Source organism: Lucilia sericata, unplaced genomic scaffold (assembly GCF_015586225.1).
Source record: "Lucilia sericata isolate MDLA Ls3-8-SP2 unplaced genomic scaffold, ASM1558622v1 Contig000902F_arrow, whole genome shotgun sequence".
NCBI classification, from domain to species: Eukaryota; Metazoa; Arthropoda; class Insecta; order Diptera; family Calliphoridae; genus Lucilia; species Lucilia sericata.
In genome coordinates this window covers 21,877-38,810 of record NW_023994889.1, presented here as the reverse complement: position 1 = coordinate 38,810, position 16,934 = coordinate 21,877, and the positions used below count along the sequence as shown (strand labels likewise).

The 16,934-nt window shown below is 29.5% G+C and overlaps 1 protein-coding gene across 1 annotated transcript; it reads left to right on the top strand.

The window, feature by feature from the left end:
- The first annotated feature begins 13,363 nt into the window (after positions 1-13,363).
- On the top strand, positions 13,364-16,862 carry LOC119608957. The gene is made up of 2 exons (XM_037963592.1): positions 13,364-13,510; positions 16,257-16,862. The coding sequence occupies exons 1-2, from the start codon at positions 13,454-13,456 to the stop codon at positions 16,620-16,622; spliced, it is 423 nt and encodes a 140-aa protein (XP_037819520.1). The 5' UTR covers positions 13,364-13,453; the 3' UTR covers positions 16,623-16,862.
- The last annotated feature ends 72 nt before the right edge of the window (positions 16,863-16,934 follow it).

Sequence of the window (16,934 nt, the reverse complement as noted above, 5' to 3'; positions counted from 1 at the left end):
GTGTTAGACTGAATTGTAATGTATGGTATCTTACTCATGTCTATGTCATCGTATTTTGAGGGTTTACTATGTTCATATCAGTCTTACCACATTTTGTCCCCTCTGAGTAAGAACAAAGTCTCAGCATATAGATGGAGATCGTATTTCAATATACCAAATATATATGTATCTAGATGCTGTGGTCATTACATCAGTGTGGTTGTGAATGTTTTCGAGGAATGCTTCAGATATTATCTGAATATTACCGGGCAGGAAGCACCGATACTGGGATGGTCAGAAAATAGATAGATATACTTGTAGTACTTGTACATGGATCCATGTTAACCATGTAAAAAATGTTCACCAGCATAATCTTTGCAAGTCACAAACGTGCGGTGTTGAGTGGTCTCTAGCTCACTCTTTGATTCTAAACGTTATACCATGGAATAGGGCTACCAGCCAGCTACTCAAGTAAAACATTCGAACATCTGTATACCGCAAAAAAAAAAGCGAAGAAGATGCCTGAGGACAAACGCTTTTAACCATCAGCCAGTTTGACTTCAGGTTCTAAGCAGTTACGATTGTCTAACTTAATGAGCCAAATTATCTTGTGTAAAACTGTAAAGATCAATTGAGGAAGAAGCAGGTTAATGCTAATCACCATCAACCAGTTTGACTTCAGACACTATGCTGCAATGGGTCACCATCTACCGCGTAGTCAAGCTGAGAGTAAAATTAACATGGACAAATAAAATCTTTCGTAGCAGGGATTGAATGACAGTCTTCCATTATTCTATGAACTAGAAGTAAGCGCACTGTGACTATATTCCAACACAGCATCATCTTCTAAGGTTCAGTCTGGTATTACCAGAACCCAAGGAGTATAGTGCCTCTTCGGAGAAATGAACTCATTACTGATCTTGAATGAGAATGGAATGAGGTATACACGCCTGGGGAACAATTGGTTCAAAATTTGTCGAAAAACTTTTTCTAATTCTAAATATCGTGGAAAGCTTGATGGTCCTTGAGCATTTCAAAAATCTTGCTTAAAATACTAAACCAAAGACATCTGTCATTTTTCAGTTACTACACAGAGGGAAAAAATATACACGCCTTTGGTACCAGGCGTGTATATTTTTTTATTGACACCAAAGTGTTTATAATTTTTCAATAACATCCGTTGTCAAAGTACATACACACGTACGACAACTCTATGTAATGTTGACAATGCAACGTTGTCAATATTGCAACAATTCGTTGTCGAAATCTAAATTTTATACACATGGCAACGGATTGTTTGTCAATAGTGAGACACGTTTGTTAACATTTAGACAATGGATGTGTATAAAATTTAGATTTCGACAACGAATTGTTGTAATGTTGTCAACATAGTGTTGTCTTACGAATGTATATACTTTGACAACGGATGGTATTAAAAAATTATGAACAGTTTGGTGTCAATTTGGTACCAGGTACCTCTGTGTGTACTTTATTCTAACTAATAGAACTATAGTTTCTTAAGCGATATTTATCCAAAAACTGAGATGTTGGATGGACAGGTGTTTGTTTAATATTAACTGATTGCATTATTCTGATTTTACGTCATTTATATTACTTGGGGAAGTATTAAATTACTTATCAGTTTACCATAAAGGTTATCAATAGGTGGAATATGTTGGACAAATTTTAATAAAGTGGTATAATAAGAAATTTAGCTTAAGATAATTTAATACGCCTTAAACCCATAATACATTATAGATTTGACCATAAAGGGCATCAGATGAACTTCAAAAACATATACATATCTATATTTTTACATATTTTGCCGGTTTATTAATTTTATGTTTTAACTATTTTAGATAAACAAAATATTAATGTGAACATATAAAACTCCACCTTAGATATTGACAAATTTTTAAATTAGAAATAAGTTTGTTTACACACTAGCAAATCCACTAGTTCGTATATTGATATAGATAATCACATTAGCATTTAATGTGTTAATTTTATACAACCATGAACTAAATGTAAAGACAACAACCTTAAACAACCTTTTTTTATTAATTTTAACACATCCAAATAATAATCAAACATCTTGCCGTTGATCCATTAAAGCAGAACCCTCCAAAATCCAAAAGTTGGCATCTGCGTGCGTCATTATTAAACAAAAATACGACGTCAGCTATAACTACCTGATGATTTGAAGGGAATCGACATTTATCACAATTTTTCAGCTAACAAACGTGTGTGTTTATTAAATTTTTAATTATTTTCTTTTTGTTTTTGTTAATCAATTTTGTAAAAAATAAAGATGCCAACGAAATTTTGAAATCTTGTTTTATTTTTTCAATTAACTTCTTTGTGCTGAACACTTTAATTAAAATTATTATTACTTTTTTTTTATAAGAAATTTTAAATATTTCTTTTAATAAAGTCGCAGCATCAGGTCTGTGTAATACATACATACATAATTACATACATACTTATATTATGCATTAAAATGTGTTTTAAAAACAATATATTTTGGAAATATAAAAATCCCAACAGATTTTAATTTAAGAGCAAAAAAACAGGTTATTGGCCTCGCTTTAGTTTATTTTTTGCATAATTTTTATTGAAATAGTTAAACCCCAGTTAATGGGATAAAACAGCTAATAAAATTTTTTAACAAAGTAGTAAATAATATTAAATATAAACAATATATGTATGTATGTATATTTTTGGCATAGTTTACAAACCCTCTCGTGTAAATGTACTGTTTATGGCAAAAATTTTCGGACACATCAATGATTTTGTTGTTTTTAGTTGAAAATCATAATAAGATTAGATATTGCGGAAGTTTATTTGATGCTGAGAATTGATGTGCATCATGAATATTTTTTGTATGTGTCAAAGGTCTTATTTGAGGATTTAAAGGAATGAGCAGCGCTGAATTTGAAGCTGGCTTCAGGCGAAAAATATTCAGTTTTTTATTAATTTGCGATTGTTACTTAGGTTAAGATATCTTGAAGTGGGAAGAAAATAGAAGCTGAAATCTTTATACTAAAATCGACTTTCAAGTAACCAAAAAAAAGTTATAAATAAAGGTATTACAGATGTTGTTTTATTCATGATATTTGGAAAACCTGACAAGATAGATAAACTCCAGATTCGGATTTGGCACTGCTCAACCATTTAAAAAAAGAATACTTTGGTATATGCATTTATAATTTGTTGGTTTGGGTTAGTATTTTAAATAATAAACTTTATTTATAATCTAATAACTCAACCAGCAATGATAATAATAATTCATTTTTTTTAGAAAAAACAAGAATCATTTAGGTGTGTGTTAACTATTGTCCTTGACTGTGGTAATATTCAAAGTAAAATATTGAATTGTTTTGATTGCATGCGTATGAATTTTGAATGATTTCTTATTAATTTTGTTATGAATAATTAATTACAAATGACGGTGTGGATTAGTAATGAGAACAACGTAATTAAAAAGAAATAATTTGCAGTCGTGTTAAATTACGTAGCTAACCCAACACTTATGAATGAAATGATTATTTTTAAAAATTAAAGAAATTAACTAACTAACTAACTAACTAACTAACTACTAACTAACTAACTACTAACTAACTAACTACTAACTAACTAACTAACTAACTAACTAACTAACTAACTAACTAACTAACTAACTAACTAACTAACTAACTAACTAACTAACTAACTAACTAACTAACTAGACTAGGGACTAACTAACGAACTAACTAACTAACTAACTAACTAACTAACTAACTAACTAACTAACTAACTAACAACTAACTAACGAACTAACTAACTAACTAACTAAACTACTACTAACTAACGACTAACTAACTAACTACTAACTAACTAACTAACTACTAACTACTAACTACCTAACTAACTACTAACTAACTACGAACTAACTAACTAACTAACTACTAACTAACTAACTAACTAACTAACTAACTAACTAACTAACTAACTAACTAACTAACTAACTACTAACTAACTACTAACTAACTAACTACTAACTAACTAACTAACTAACTACCTACTACTAACTAACTAACTAACTACTAACTAACTACTACTAACTAACTAACTAACTAACTAACTAACTAACTAACTAACTAACTAACTAACTAACTAACTAACTAACTAACTAACTAACTAACTAACTACTAACTAACTAACTAACTAACTAACTAACTAACTAACTAACTAACTAACTAACTACTAACTAACTAACTAACTAACTAACTAACTAACTAACTAACTACTAACTAACTAACTAACTAACTAACTAACTACTAACTAACTAACTAACTAACTAACTAACTAACTAACTAACTAACTAACTAACTAACTAACTAACTAACTAACTAACTAACTAACTAACTAACTAACTAACTAACTAACTAACTAACTAACTAACTAACTAACTAACTAACTAACTAACTACTAACTAACTACTAACTAACTAACTAACTAACTAACTAACTAACTAACTAACTAACTAACTAACTAACTAACTAACTAACTACTAACTAACTAACTAACTACTAACTAACTAACTAACTAACTACTAACTAACTAACTAACTAACTAACTAACTACTAACTAACTAACTAACTAACTAACTAACTAACTAACTACTAACTACTAACTAACTAACTACAACTAACTAACTAACTAACAACTAACTAACTAACTAACTAACTAACTAACTAACTAACTAACTAACTAACTAACTACTACTAACTAACTAACTAACTAACTAACTACTAACTACTAACTAACTAACTAACTAACTAACTAACTAACTAACTAACTAACTAACTAACTAACTAACTAACTAACTAACTAACTAACTAACTAACTAACTAACTAACTAACTACTACTAACTAACTAACTAACTAACTAACTAACTAACTAACTAACTAACTAACTAACTAACTAACTAACTAACTAACTAACTAACTAACTAACTAACTAACTACTAACTAACTAACTAACTGACTAACTACTAACTAACTAAACTACAAACTAACTAACTAACTAACTAACTAACTAACTATCTATCTATCTATCTATCTATCTATCTATCTATCTATCTATCTATCTATCTATCTATCTAATAAATATTTGAAGGCGTTGTTGTGTACTTTCGTGGTTCTACGATCCATTTTTCGCTGTCATACAGCCGGAATGACAAAGCCGGAAGTATATTCCATCCTTTTTAATTTTTAGAGAACAAAACAAATTTTCTAAAATTATCTTTCAATAAAGATTAGCAGCAGCAACTAAATACAACAATCTATCAAGATCATCATTAACGATTAGCCACTGTAATAAAAACCCGCTTTTATCTTAAAAATGACCTGTAAACATTTAAACGCAAAAAATACACAAAAAAAAAAAAAAATTCCAGCAACAAAATTATTTTAATTGAAACATTCACATTGAAACTGGAAATGCAGGAAGTTCATAATTTAAAACGCACTTGACAGGACGAAATATTTATTAATTTATTTTTATTGTTGTTATTATTGTTGGCATTCTATTGTATGATTTACAACAGAAAACTAGTTTGATTTTATTGTACAGTATTTATGTCACAAAAAGCTGCCGACTCATTGTAAACCATTTTTTTAGAGAGGAGTATTTGCTACAGTCAAGAAATAAATGTTAATCATTTGTAACAAACATATTTTAACCCAATTTTAAAATTACTTTCATTATCAATAAGCAACTGATTTGTGATTTTTGACTTTATGTAAAGAAACGAGTGCAATGTATGAAGATGTAGTTTTATTTATTTTTTTTTTTTTCTTTTGAAATGTAGTTGACCTTGCGCAAAATTACACAATACCGGTGACTGCGACGAAAAAAAAGGTTTGGATATTAGAAAAGAAAAAAAAAAATCGAATAAAATTGAATGAAGAAAAATTGTAAGAAGAGAGCATGAAATTTAAAATATTGAGGTAGGTTGTTTAACTTCGACTTCTTTTGTTGCATGGTGATGATGTTTATTTTTTAAAGGGCTTCCTGAGCCTTCAATATTTACACGTGTGGGAATATGACCCTGCAATAAATGTTTTATTCAATTCTATTTAATTTGGACGCTCATTATCAGTAATCCATATTAAATTTTATGATTTCCTTTCTACGGCACTTCAATATATTAATTATATAAACATTTATGACCCTAAATAGCAAATGCAACTGTTTTCCGGAACTTCTTAGTAGTTAAAACAAGTGTGAATGATGTTTATATTCTGCAGCTGCTACATGTTGCAACATGAGTGTTTGTATTTTAAGATTTAGACCGATGTTTTCTTACAATTTTTACTACATGAAAATACAGTATACTTTTCTATAATTCTCGGTCCTTATTATATTATAGGATATTAAAAAGTCTAGCATGTCCATCTGTCTGCCATTCTGTTAAAATCAAGATAGGAAGGTGCTACATATACTCTCTACTGATGATTTGGTATTGATTTGATTTCGGTCCTGATCCTTTAAGAATGTGTAATGTAATTGGTCATAAACAAGTCCTCTAAGAACCCAGTCTCCCTACCAACTTTCATGAAGACTGGTGCAAATTTAACCCTTGTCCTTTTAAAGGAAGAGGAAAATACCAGAATAGTTTTGAAATTCGACATGAACAGGTTCAATAGGAATCAAAATTTCTATACTAAGGATCGGTCCATAATTGACCCTGTCTTATATAACGTATTTTACGAGATATTGGCTCGTAAGAGACTTACTTATGTAAAATTTCATTGCTATACTTGTATTTTTGGTGGCGTGTCATAATGCCCAGTGACCATGGACGTTGTGACACACTAAATTGAGTCATAGTGTCCATGGACGTTATGACAATTTCAAAAGTGTCACAATGTCTATGAGCATAATGACATAAAGTCCATGGATTTAAAAGAGTCCATTTAAAAAACCCTTATTTAGCGAAGTTGGTATTCGAAATACCTCAGAGTTTAAAACCACTGCGCCCGGCAGAAGGACGGCTATCCAGTACACTTTCTCAAAGGAATCCAAAACGCAACATACGTCAAATTTAGGAGCAATTATTTTCGGGAAAATAGCGTCCCTTTCCTAAATTCTAAAAAAAATTTCCAATACATTTCTGTTTTTAAAGTGTTACAATGTCCATGGACATTACGATACTTGTCATAACGTCCGCGAACACTATGCCACTTTTTGGTGCGTCATAACGTCCATGGACATTATGACACACCAACGTATTTTTAAGCCAGTAATGAACGTTAAAGTCATTTTCTGAATGGGACCTTATTTGAGGGCTTAGGTCAGTTATAGACCGATCCATATAAAATATGGTAGAGAGATTTTGAGTCGCATGACACTTATGTGTGTCGAATTTCATTGTTATATACGTATTTTTAAGTCAGTAATAAGCGATAAAGTCATTTTCTGAAGGGGACCTTATATGGGCGGTAGGTTCAATTATGGACCGATCCACATAAAATTTGGTAAAGAGGTATTGGCTCGTAAGAGACTTACTTATGTCAAATTTCATTTCTATACTCGTATTTTTAAGCCAGTTATGAGCTTTAAAGTCGTTTAATTTTTTTATGGGGACCTTATATGGGGGGTAGGGTCAATAATGGACCGATCCACATACAATTTGACAGTTAGAATTTGGCTCGCGTAAAACTTTTGTGTGTCGATTTTCATCGCTATACTCGTATTTTTAAGTCAGTAATGAGCGACAAAGTTATTTTTTGAAGGGGAATGGTCAACTATGGACCGATCCACATAAAATTTGATAAAAGGATTTTGGCTCGGATTGAATTTATTTGTGTCAAATTTCATCGCTATACTCGTATTTTTAAGACAGTAATTAGCGTTAAAGTCATTTTCTGAAGGGGACCTTATATGGGCGGTAGGGTCAATTATGGATCGATCCACATAAAATTTAGTAGAGAGATTTCGACTTTCATCGCCTTTTTCGCCTGTAATGAGCGTTATAGTCATTTTCTGAAGGGGACCTTTTATGGGCGGTAGGGTCAATTATGGACCGATTCACATAAAATTTAGTAGGAAGATTTTGGACCATATAAAATTTATTTATGTCGAATTTCATCATTATAGCCGAATTTTTAAAACAGATATGCCCGTTAAAGCTGTTTTTAGGGTGTCCACTTGTATGGGGGCTATCCGAAAATGTGGACCTATATCGCCCATTTTCAATACCAAACAAACCTTATTTATAGAGAATATTTGTGATAAATTTCAACCCTCCATCTCATTCCGTTCGGACTCTATCGTGCTTTCAATAGACAGACACACAGACGGAAGGACAGACATGGCTAGATCGTCTTAGAATTTAATAAGGACCCGGAATATATACACTTTTGTGGGTCTATGAACAGTATTATAAAATTTATTTATTGCTATTATAACACAAATCCTTCTAAATACAAATTTAAATATTTTACTTTATTATATAATTCATTTAAAATTCTTTTTTTCTAAATTTATTCTAAAGACTCCTCAACACTATTAAATTAAACATTTATAGCAGACACGTTTTGTTAAAGTTCTTAAATTCTTAAGTGCATACTTTTTTATGATCTCATACATATTTAGAAATTATTTGCTTAAAATTAAAAAATACTGTATAAAAACATTGGCATTTTGACAAATTTTCAAAATTCTGAGTATTCTAAGCACAAAGATATATAAAATATAACCAGATATTTACGTAATTCTTTAAAGTTTCATTAGATGTATTCTGTCATCTTATTTTAAAGCAGAGCCAATATATTTGCAAACTACAATTATAATGTTAAATGAATCATTTAAAAATAAAAGTAAATCCCATGTTGAATGGAATACAAATCACTGTTTTATATTGAAAAATATTTAGGCTTAAATTTGCCAACAAAATATTATGAATAATAATTACAAAAAAATAAATAACCTCTAAAAAATATTATTATTGCAGTATTAACACTTTTTAAATATTTTATTAAAAATTCTTTTGTTTATTTCAGCCAGAGTGTTATTGTTTTGAAATTAATGTATGGCCTACATAATTTACTTATTTATGTAAATTAGTTTTAGTTTTTTTTCTTAATTTTGTAAAATTAGTTTAAATTATTAAATACGTTGAAAAAATAAATCATTTAACCAAAAACAAAAGAAATAAAACAAAATGTTTCTAATAAATATTTGTATGCTGAGTTTTGAAAACAAATGTTTCAGCATTTTTTAAATCTCACATTAAAAGCTCATTAATGGCAGAATGTGTAAAATGTTGTGCAAAAATCTATGATTTGTTTGTAGTGGTTTAAGATAAAAAATAAATAAATTAATTACTTGGTTTTGTTAGGGTTAGATTTGTTGAAGGAAATGAAAAATGCGTCACACTCTTTTGAACATAATAAAGTTTTATTTTGTGATTTATTTACCAAAAAACATTGATTTTGTTATAAAGTTTATGTATCCTATAAATCTACTTTACCATTTCTTATTAAAAAAATTTGAGATTAAAGTCGAAATAATCTTATTCTTATTTTTAACAAAAAAATCTGTCTATTGCCAATCCTAAATAAAAAACTGTCTTTATTCACTTTTATGGAGAGAACCACTGCCATTACTGCTAGACCTACTACTCTTGTATTTGCTACTATGTTGTAGTAGAATATTAATACCACTCTAGGTGGCATAGGTTCCCAGATAGTCAAATTTTAGAAGTTGGGTTTAAATGGAAGGTGCCACGCCCTCTTTTGCTAACCTACTTCACTTAAAGTTAAGAGTCATTGTTAGTCCACTGTTTCTTAAAATGGTCACATAAATTTGAATTAACTAACTAACTAACTAACTACTAACTAACTAACTAACTAACTAACTAACTAACTAACTACTACTAACGAACTAACTAACTAACTAACTAACTAACTAAACTAACTACTAACTAACTAACTAAACTAACTAACTAACTAACTAATCTAACTAACTAACTAACTAACTAACTAACTAACTAACTAACTAACTACTAACTAACTAACTAACTAACTAACTAACTAACTAACTAACTAACTAACTCTAACTACTAACTAACTACTAACTAACTAACTAACTAACTAACTAACTCTAACTAACTAACTAACTAACTAACCTACTAACTAACTAACTACTAACTAACTAACTAACTACTAACTAACTAACTACTAACTAACTACTAACTAACTAACTAACTAACTACTAACTAACTAACTAACTAACTACTAACTAACTAACTACTAAACTAACTAACTACTAACTAACTAACTAACTAACTAACTAACTACTAACTAACTAACTAACTAACTAACTAACTACTAACTAACTACTAACTACTAACTACTAACTAACTACCTAACTAACTAACTAACTAACTAACTAACTAACTAACTAACTAACTAACTAACTAACTAACTAACTAACTAACTAACTAACTAACTAACTACTAACTAACTAACTAACCTAACTAACTAACTACTACTAACTAACTAACTAACTAACTAACTAACTAACTACTAACTACTAACTAACTAACTAACTAACTAACTAACTAACTAACTAACTAACTACACTAACTAACTAACTAACACTACTAACTAACTAACTACTAACTAACTAACTAACTACTAACTACTACTACTAACTAACTACTACTAACTAACTACTAACTAACTAACTAACTAACTAACTAACTAACTAACTAACTACTAACTAACTAACTAACTAACTAACTAACTACTACTAACTAACTACTACTACTACTAACTAACTAACTACTAACTAACTAACTAACTAACTAACTACTAACTAACCTAACTAACTAACTAACTAACTACTAACTAACTCACTAACTACTACTACTAACTAAACTAACTAACTTACTAACTAACTACTAACTAACTAACTAACTAACTAACAACTAACTACCTAACTAACTACTAACTAACTAACTAACTACTAACTAACTAACTAACTAACTAACTAACTAACACTAACTAAACTAACTAACTACTAACTAACTAACTAACTAACTAACTAACTAACTAACTACTAACTAACTACTAACTAACTACTAACTAACTAACTAACTAACTAACTAACTAACTAACTAACTAACTAACTAACTAACTAACTAACTAACTACTAACTACTACACTAACTAACTAACTAACTAACGACTAACTAACTAACAACTAACTAACTAACTAACTAACTAACTAACTAACTACTACTAACTAACTAACTACTAACTAACTAACTAACTAACTAACTAACTAACTAACTAACTAACTAACTAACGAACTAACTAACTAACTACTAACTACTAACTAACTAACTAACTAACTCTAACTAACTACTAACTAACTACTAACTAACTAACTAACTAACTAACTAACTAACTAACTAACTACTAACTAACTACAACTAACACTAACTAACTACCTACTACTAACTAACTAACTAACTAACTAACTAACTAACTAACTAACTAACTAACTAACTACTACTAACTAACTAACTAACTAACTAACTAACTACTAACTACTAACTAACTAACTAACTAACGATTGTATGTATATCCGGCTTCCTAGAGAGGTCCAACAAACGCTTTATCGTATTGTTTTTAATAAACTTAAAAAAAGCTACAATAAAGAATGTATAGTCGTCATTATCTGACCATATGATGCCCTACTTCAGTGATTATGTGAAAAATGTGTAATATTTTTGTTAATAATATAGCATTAATTTTGATTTTTACCTAAATTCAGAAATATTTAAACAATTTGTTGACAAAAAAAAGAGATTTTCTAAAAGAGGGGTTATATGGGGACAGAGGGTAAATAAAGGCCTATTCTTATAAATTTTGGTAGACAGAATTACCTCTACATTAAAGTTATTTTTGTAGAATTTAATCGTGATATTAGCGCTCAAGTTATTTTCTGAAGAGAACTTTATATAAGTGCTAGGGTCAAATAAATCCCGATCATTACGAAAATTGGCAGTACAATTTGGACTTACATAAAATTAAGTTTTGACTTTTGTAGAGATAACATTTAACATATTTATGAGCTCAAAAGTGCTATTCGGGGGGTGCGGTTGCATAGGAGCTAGATGAAGTAATGAATCGATTTTAACCATTTATAGGCTTCGTATTTGGGTCAAAAGATGGACGGACATAGCTAAATCGATTATTATACTTTAAGGTGTAGGACCAATATTTTTGGGTATTACAAACATCAGCACAAACGCATAATTCACTCCCCACAATAGTGATGTAGGGTATAATTAAGAAAGTTATATGGGGCATGGCCGGCCAACAACTATAGTTGTGTAGGGTATAATTACCCATGGTTTATAATTAACTGTAAATTTAATTTTGTCTAGAAGTATAAGCATTTTTATTAAGCATAAACTATGATTTAAATTTAAGGAAGTCAGTTGTCCCAAAACATTATTTGTAATAAATTAAAAGTTTGCGGATATGCTTAAGCTTAAAAGAATTTATTTTTCAGAACTTCTTTCTTTTACCAAAACGGAAGCGCCCTATTTCTTTCATAAACAAAATTGCAGACTTTCATTGAAATTTAAAAAAAAAATTAAGCACTATTGAAATGCACCTTTCAAAAATAATATTAAAAGAAGCACTCAAAACCAATTCCCTTTTTTTATGGAAACAGCAAAATAAACAATATTTTTTTTTGGATTTTTTTTTTCATAAAACCATCTTCACCCAAATAACAAAAAATGAATGACTAGAAAGAAAAAACCAGAATGACAAGTCGGAAAAAAAAACATTGAATTGAATGAGAAAAGACACGAGCACACTACTACGTGTCTTAAAACCCTCAAGTAAATGCGTCTAAATATGGCTTAAACGCAACGCGGTTAGTTAACAAAAACAAAAAAAAAGTAGCAACTAAAATACATGCATATTCAATTAACTGTTGCTTTAGAAGTTAATATGGGAGAAGAGTGTATGTGTGTGTGTGTGTGTAGGAATGATTTACACTACCATGACAAAGATGGGTTAACCGCTGACATTTCTCACTTTGAAATGCAAAAACTAAAAAAAAAAGAAATAAATAAACTAACAACTATTATGAGCTATGATTAAAGTCGCTGCTCAAAAACTGCTGCTGTTCCCAGTAAATATTATGCGCTGCCTACATTAAGCCGGCTTTAGGAGCAGCATGGTTTTGTTTTGTAAGCATTGCAGCCAAGTTTTGTAGTTGTTGTTGCTGTTTGGTTTTTTTCGGTTAGTTGAGCGAGTGGCTGAAGTGCGTATCGTATATAAGAAGAATATTTGCACGTTTAAAAAACATAGTCCAGAGTACACTTGAAACGTGCACATCACTAGCCAACAACCATTCATAGTTCAATAGTCTACTGAAAAAAAAATAACAAAACAAAATGTTCAAATTTGTGTTAATTTCTTGCGTTTTGGCTGCCGCCATTGCTTTGCCAATTGTGAGTGAAATATTTAATGAAGTTTTTTCTTTTTTTTTTTAATTTAACAAGAACTTGGTTTAAATAGAATTTTTAGAACTAAAACGAAAAATTCCTGTTAAGAATTATTTATAAAGTGAAGTGTTTTTTTATTAGAAATAAATAAGAAAAAAGTTCTCACGACTACGAAAAAAAGCGTTTAAAAAACTGTAAAAATAATGTAAACTTTTAAATTTCAAACACGCTCTAAACAAAATTCCCTTTAGGGTGTTTTTTTTGCTGTTTGCTAGATTGTGGTTGAGAAAAAAATAACCCCAAAAAAATTGTTAACAAATTTGTTTAAATTTAAAAATTTATTAAATATGACACCTTCTGCTAAAATTGGTAACAATGTTCGTTTAAGTGGCAATAACTAAATATCAAATTAATTGTGATTGATATCAATAACGAAATTATTATTATTACTATTTTTTATTATTATTGCTGGGTATTACCCAATCGTTATATACATACAAGTTGTTAACTTGAAGGTTAACAACCAAAAATAACCAATCACCACTACTACGTTCGTCAACATCAACATCATCATCATCATTTACAACAGCATCGTCTGCAGCAACATCCCAGTTTACAACTAAACTCTTCAGTGCTTAAAAACCACAACCACACACATTGTTAATTTAATAGTATTAGCTTTTAAAGTTAATAAAACAGGGTGTTGCTGAAAGTGATGTTAAATTCTATGCTGAATCTTTTGTTTGGAATTCGCTTTGTGATTCCAATGTTTAAACTACATGATCACTTGCTATTGTTTTCCAAAAAATTAAAGTGAGATCAGGATTTTACATCAATCTTCAAGTGATCGTGACTGCAATTCAACTCGCAAATTTTCAGCTAAACGATCACTCACTCACCAATAACCAATATTAATTTTAGACAAATGATATCTTACAGAAGATCTGAAGTTCTGTGATCGTTTCAGCTTACAATGATTAAACTACACGATCAGTTTTTCATAAATTAAAGTGAGAACAATCTAAGTATTTTACATTTCCAAGAAAATCCAGATCAATCTTCAAGTGATCGTGATTGCAATTCAACTCGTAAATTTTCAACTACACGATCACTCACTAATATTCTTTTTAAGTTAAAGAGATGTCACCAATAACCAATATTAATTTTAGACAAATGATATCTCACAGGAGATCTGAAGATCTGTGATCGTTTCAGCTTGAAATGATTAAACTACACGATCAGTTTTTCATAAATTAAAGTGAGAACAATCTAAGTATATTACATTTCCAAGAAAATCCAGATCAATCTTAAAGTGATCGATTTCTTACAGTAGATCTGAAGATGATCAAAGAATGGTGATTATTAAAGTTCATGAAAATTATTGAGGATCTTTAATGATCATTTTATTTCAATAATAAACTTGAAAAGTTTGAACAACACGATCACTCGTTAAAATTTATGATCGAATTCGAAACTTTTTAATTTGCAAATTTACACGATCACTATAACTTTCATGTTTTCAAATTCATTTTGAAGTAAATGTGATATTTTCTGATCAAAATATTAAAACATAAGGGAATGATCGATACAATATTTCAACTAGGAAGGTTTGGATTACACAATAATCCATTATAGTTAAAAGTAAACTGATCGGCACTCAGAAATAACTCATTCTCTCAAGATCGATACCCACTCACTTATCGATTTATGTTCGTTTCGCTGAGGATCTATCATAATCGTTATTATTTTGAAGATATTAACTTAAATTCAAAAGATATATGTTTCCGATCCGATTCTAGAAAGATCGACGCCATCTTAAGATTCAAGATAACTCTGTCTCTCTCTCCCTCTCTCTCTCTCAAGTTCTCTCTAAACAATATAAAAAGCTGATCGTCACACATAAATAATTAATATCATCTGAGCTCTTAGAGAAAGATTTCAAAACTACATTGATTGACATTTGAAGAAACATTTTCAAAACAATGATCTATTCTCTAAATTTCTCTCTTTTTGAAGAACTCTATTCACACTTACTTTATTCTATATTCTCTATAGCAATTGTGGGTGTTGGAAAATTTTTTGAATTTGGAAATTTTGTGGTGTGTAATTTAATCATTTCGAAAACAAAATAGTAGTAATTAATAAAAAAAATCGAATTAATTACAGAAACAAGTTGGCAATAAAGTTGTTAAAAAAAGAATAAATACGCAGACAGAATATAAAAAAGAGCATCAAATAAACCAGTAATTAGATTTAAAAGATAAATTAGAACAAAAGAAAAATGAGTAGCAATATTCAAAAGATTTCATAAGATATTTGAAATTAATTTTTTTCTTTAATTAAACATTTAAATGATGAAAAAATTGTTGTAATATGAAAAACGTTCATCATAAATTAGAAACTATCATCATTTTACTAATAGTGAATACGCAAAAAGTCAACAGGTTTGCTTAGGTGTGGTATACGTTAGTAATAGCTGTCAATCATTCAATATTGTGCAATTAAGCGCGTAAATGTCAATCAACATCATTGTGGTCGGCAAACTCTGGCTGCAGGGCAAAAAAGAAGAAAAAAGAAAAACGTCATAAATCAATCATAATTAAAATTAGCTAGAATTCTAAAACAACAAGCTGCATACTAGAAAAGGAAAAAATAAAACAAAAAATGCAATTTCTCTTTAAACCCATAACTTAGAAAAGAAAATTAAACATTGTTTAATAAATTTTTTATTCTTCTCTTTTTCTCCTTGTAGACCCAAGAGGAAGCCGAAGAAAGAGCCGAATTGGAACGTATTCAAAACGAATCTGCCCAATACTCCTTCAACTCTCATGTCGAAGATAAGATCAACGATAACATGATCGCTCGCGAAGAAACCCGTGATGGCACCAAGGTCAGCGGCATGTACTCTTACAGTGATGGTTTCGTTATGCGTACTGTCTACTATGAAGCCGATGAAAATGGTTACCGTGTAGTCAAGGAAGATACCCAAGAAATCGGTGATGGTCCCCAATACAATCCTGAAGGTCAAGCTGATGTTGAAGGTTCATTGATTGGCAAATACTCCATCAAGTTGGATCAAGATAAGGAAGATCCTCACTACAAAGATGTCCGTGCTTAAGTGATAATACACTCACACACACACATACACAAAAGTAAATGAAGATTTCATTTATATTTCTAACATTTAGAAATAGAGACTGAGCCAAGAAATCGAATTATTAACATATAACATTTAACTTTTAAATCACTTGACATATTTTTGTTGTATTGTTTTGTTAATTGTAGTAGAGTCTTAAAACTATGTAAAAAAAATAAAAATTATACATTTAAGGAAATAATAAAATGTGTTATGATTTTACATTTAAATGGGTCATTAAAAAAAAGATTTTCATAACAGAAGGACTTTGGGTTTCTGTGATCATGGAGAACA

Bases quoted from the DNA above. Each gene is read 5' to 3' on its own strand.
- LOC119608957 (XM_037963592.1), top strand. From the start codon at position 13,454: ATGTTCAAATTTGTGTTAATTTCTTGCGTTTTGGCTGCCGCCATTGCT. The intron at 13,511-16,256 runs GTGAGTGAAATA...TTCTCCTTGTAG, and splicing joins CCGCCATTGCTTTGCCAATT to ACCCAAGAGGAAGCCGAAGA.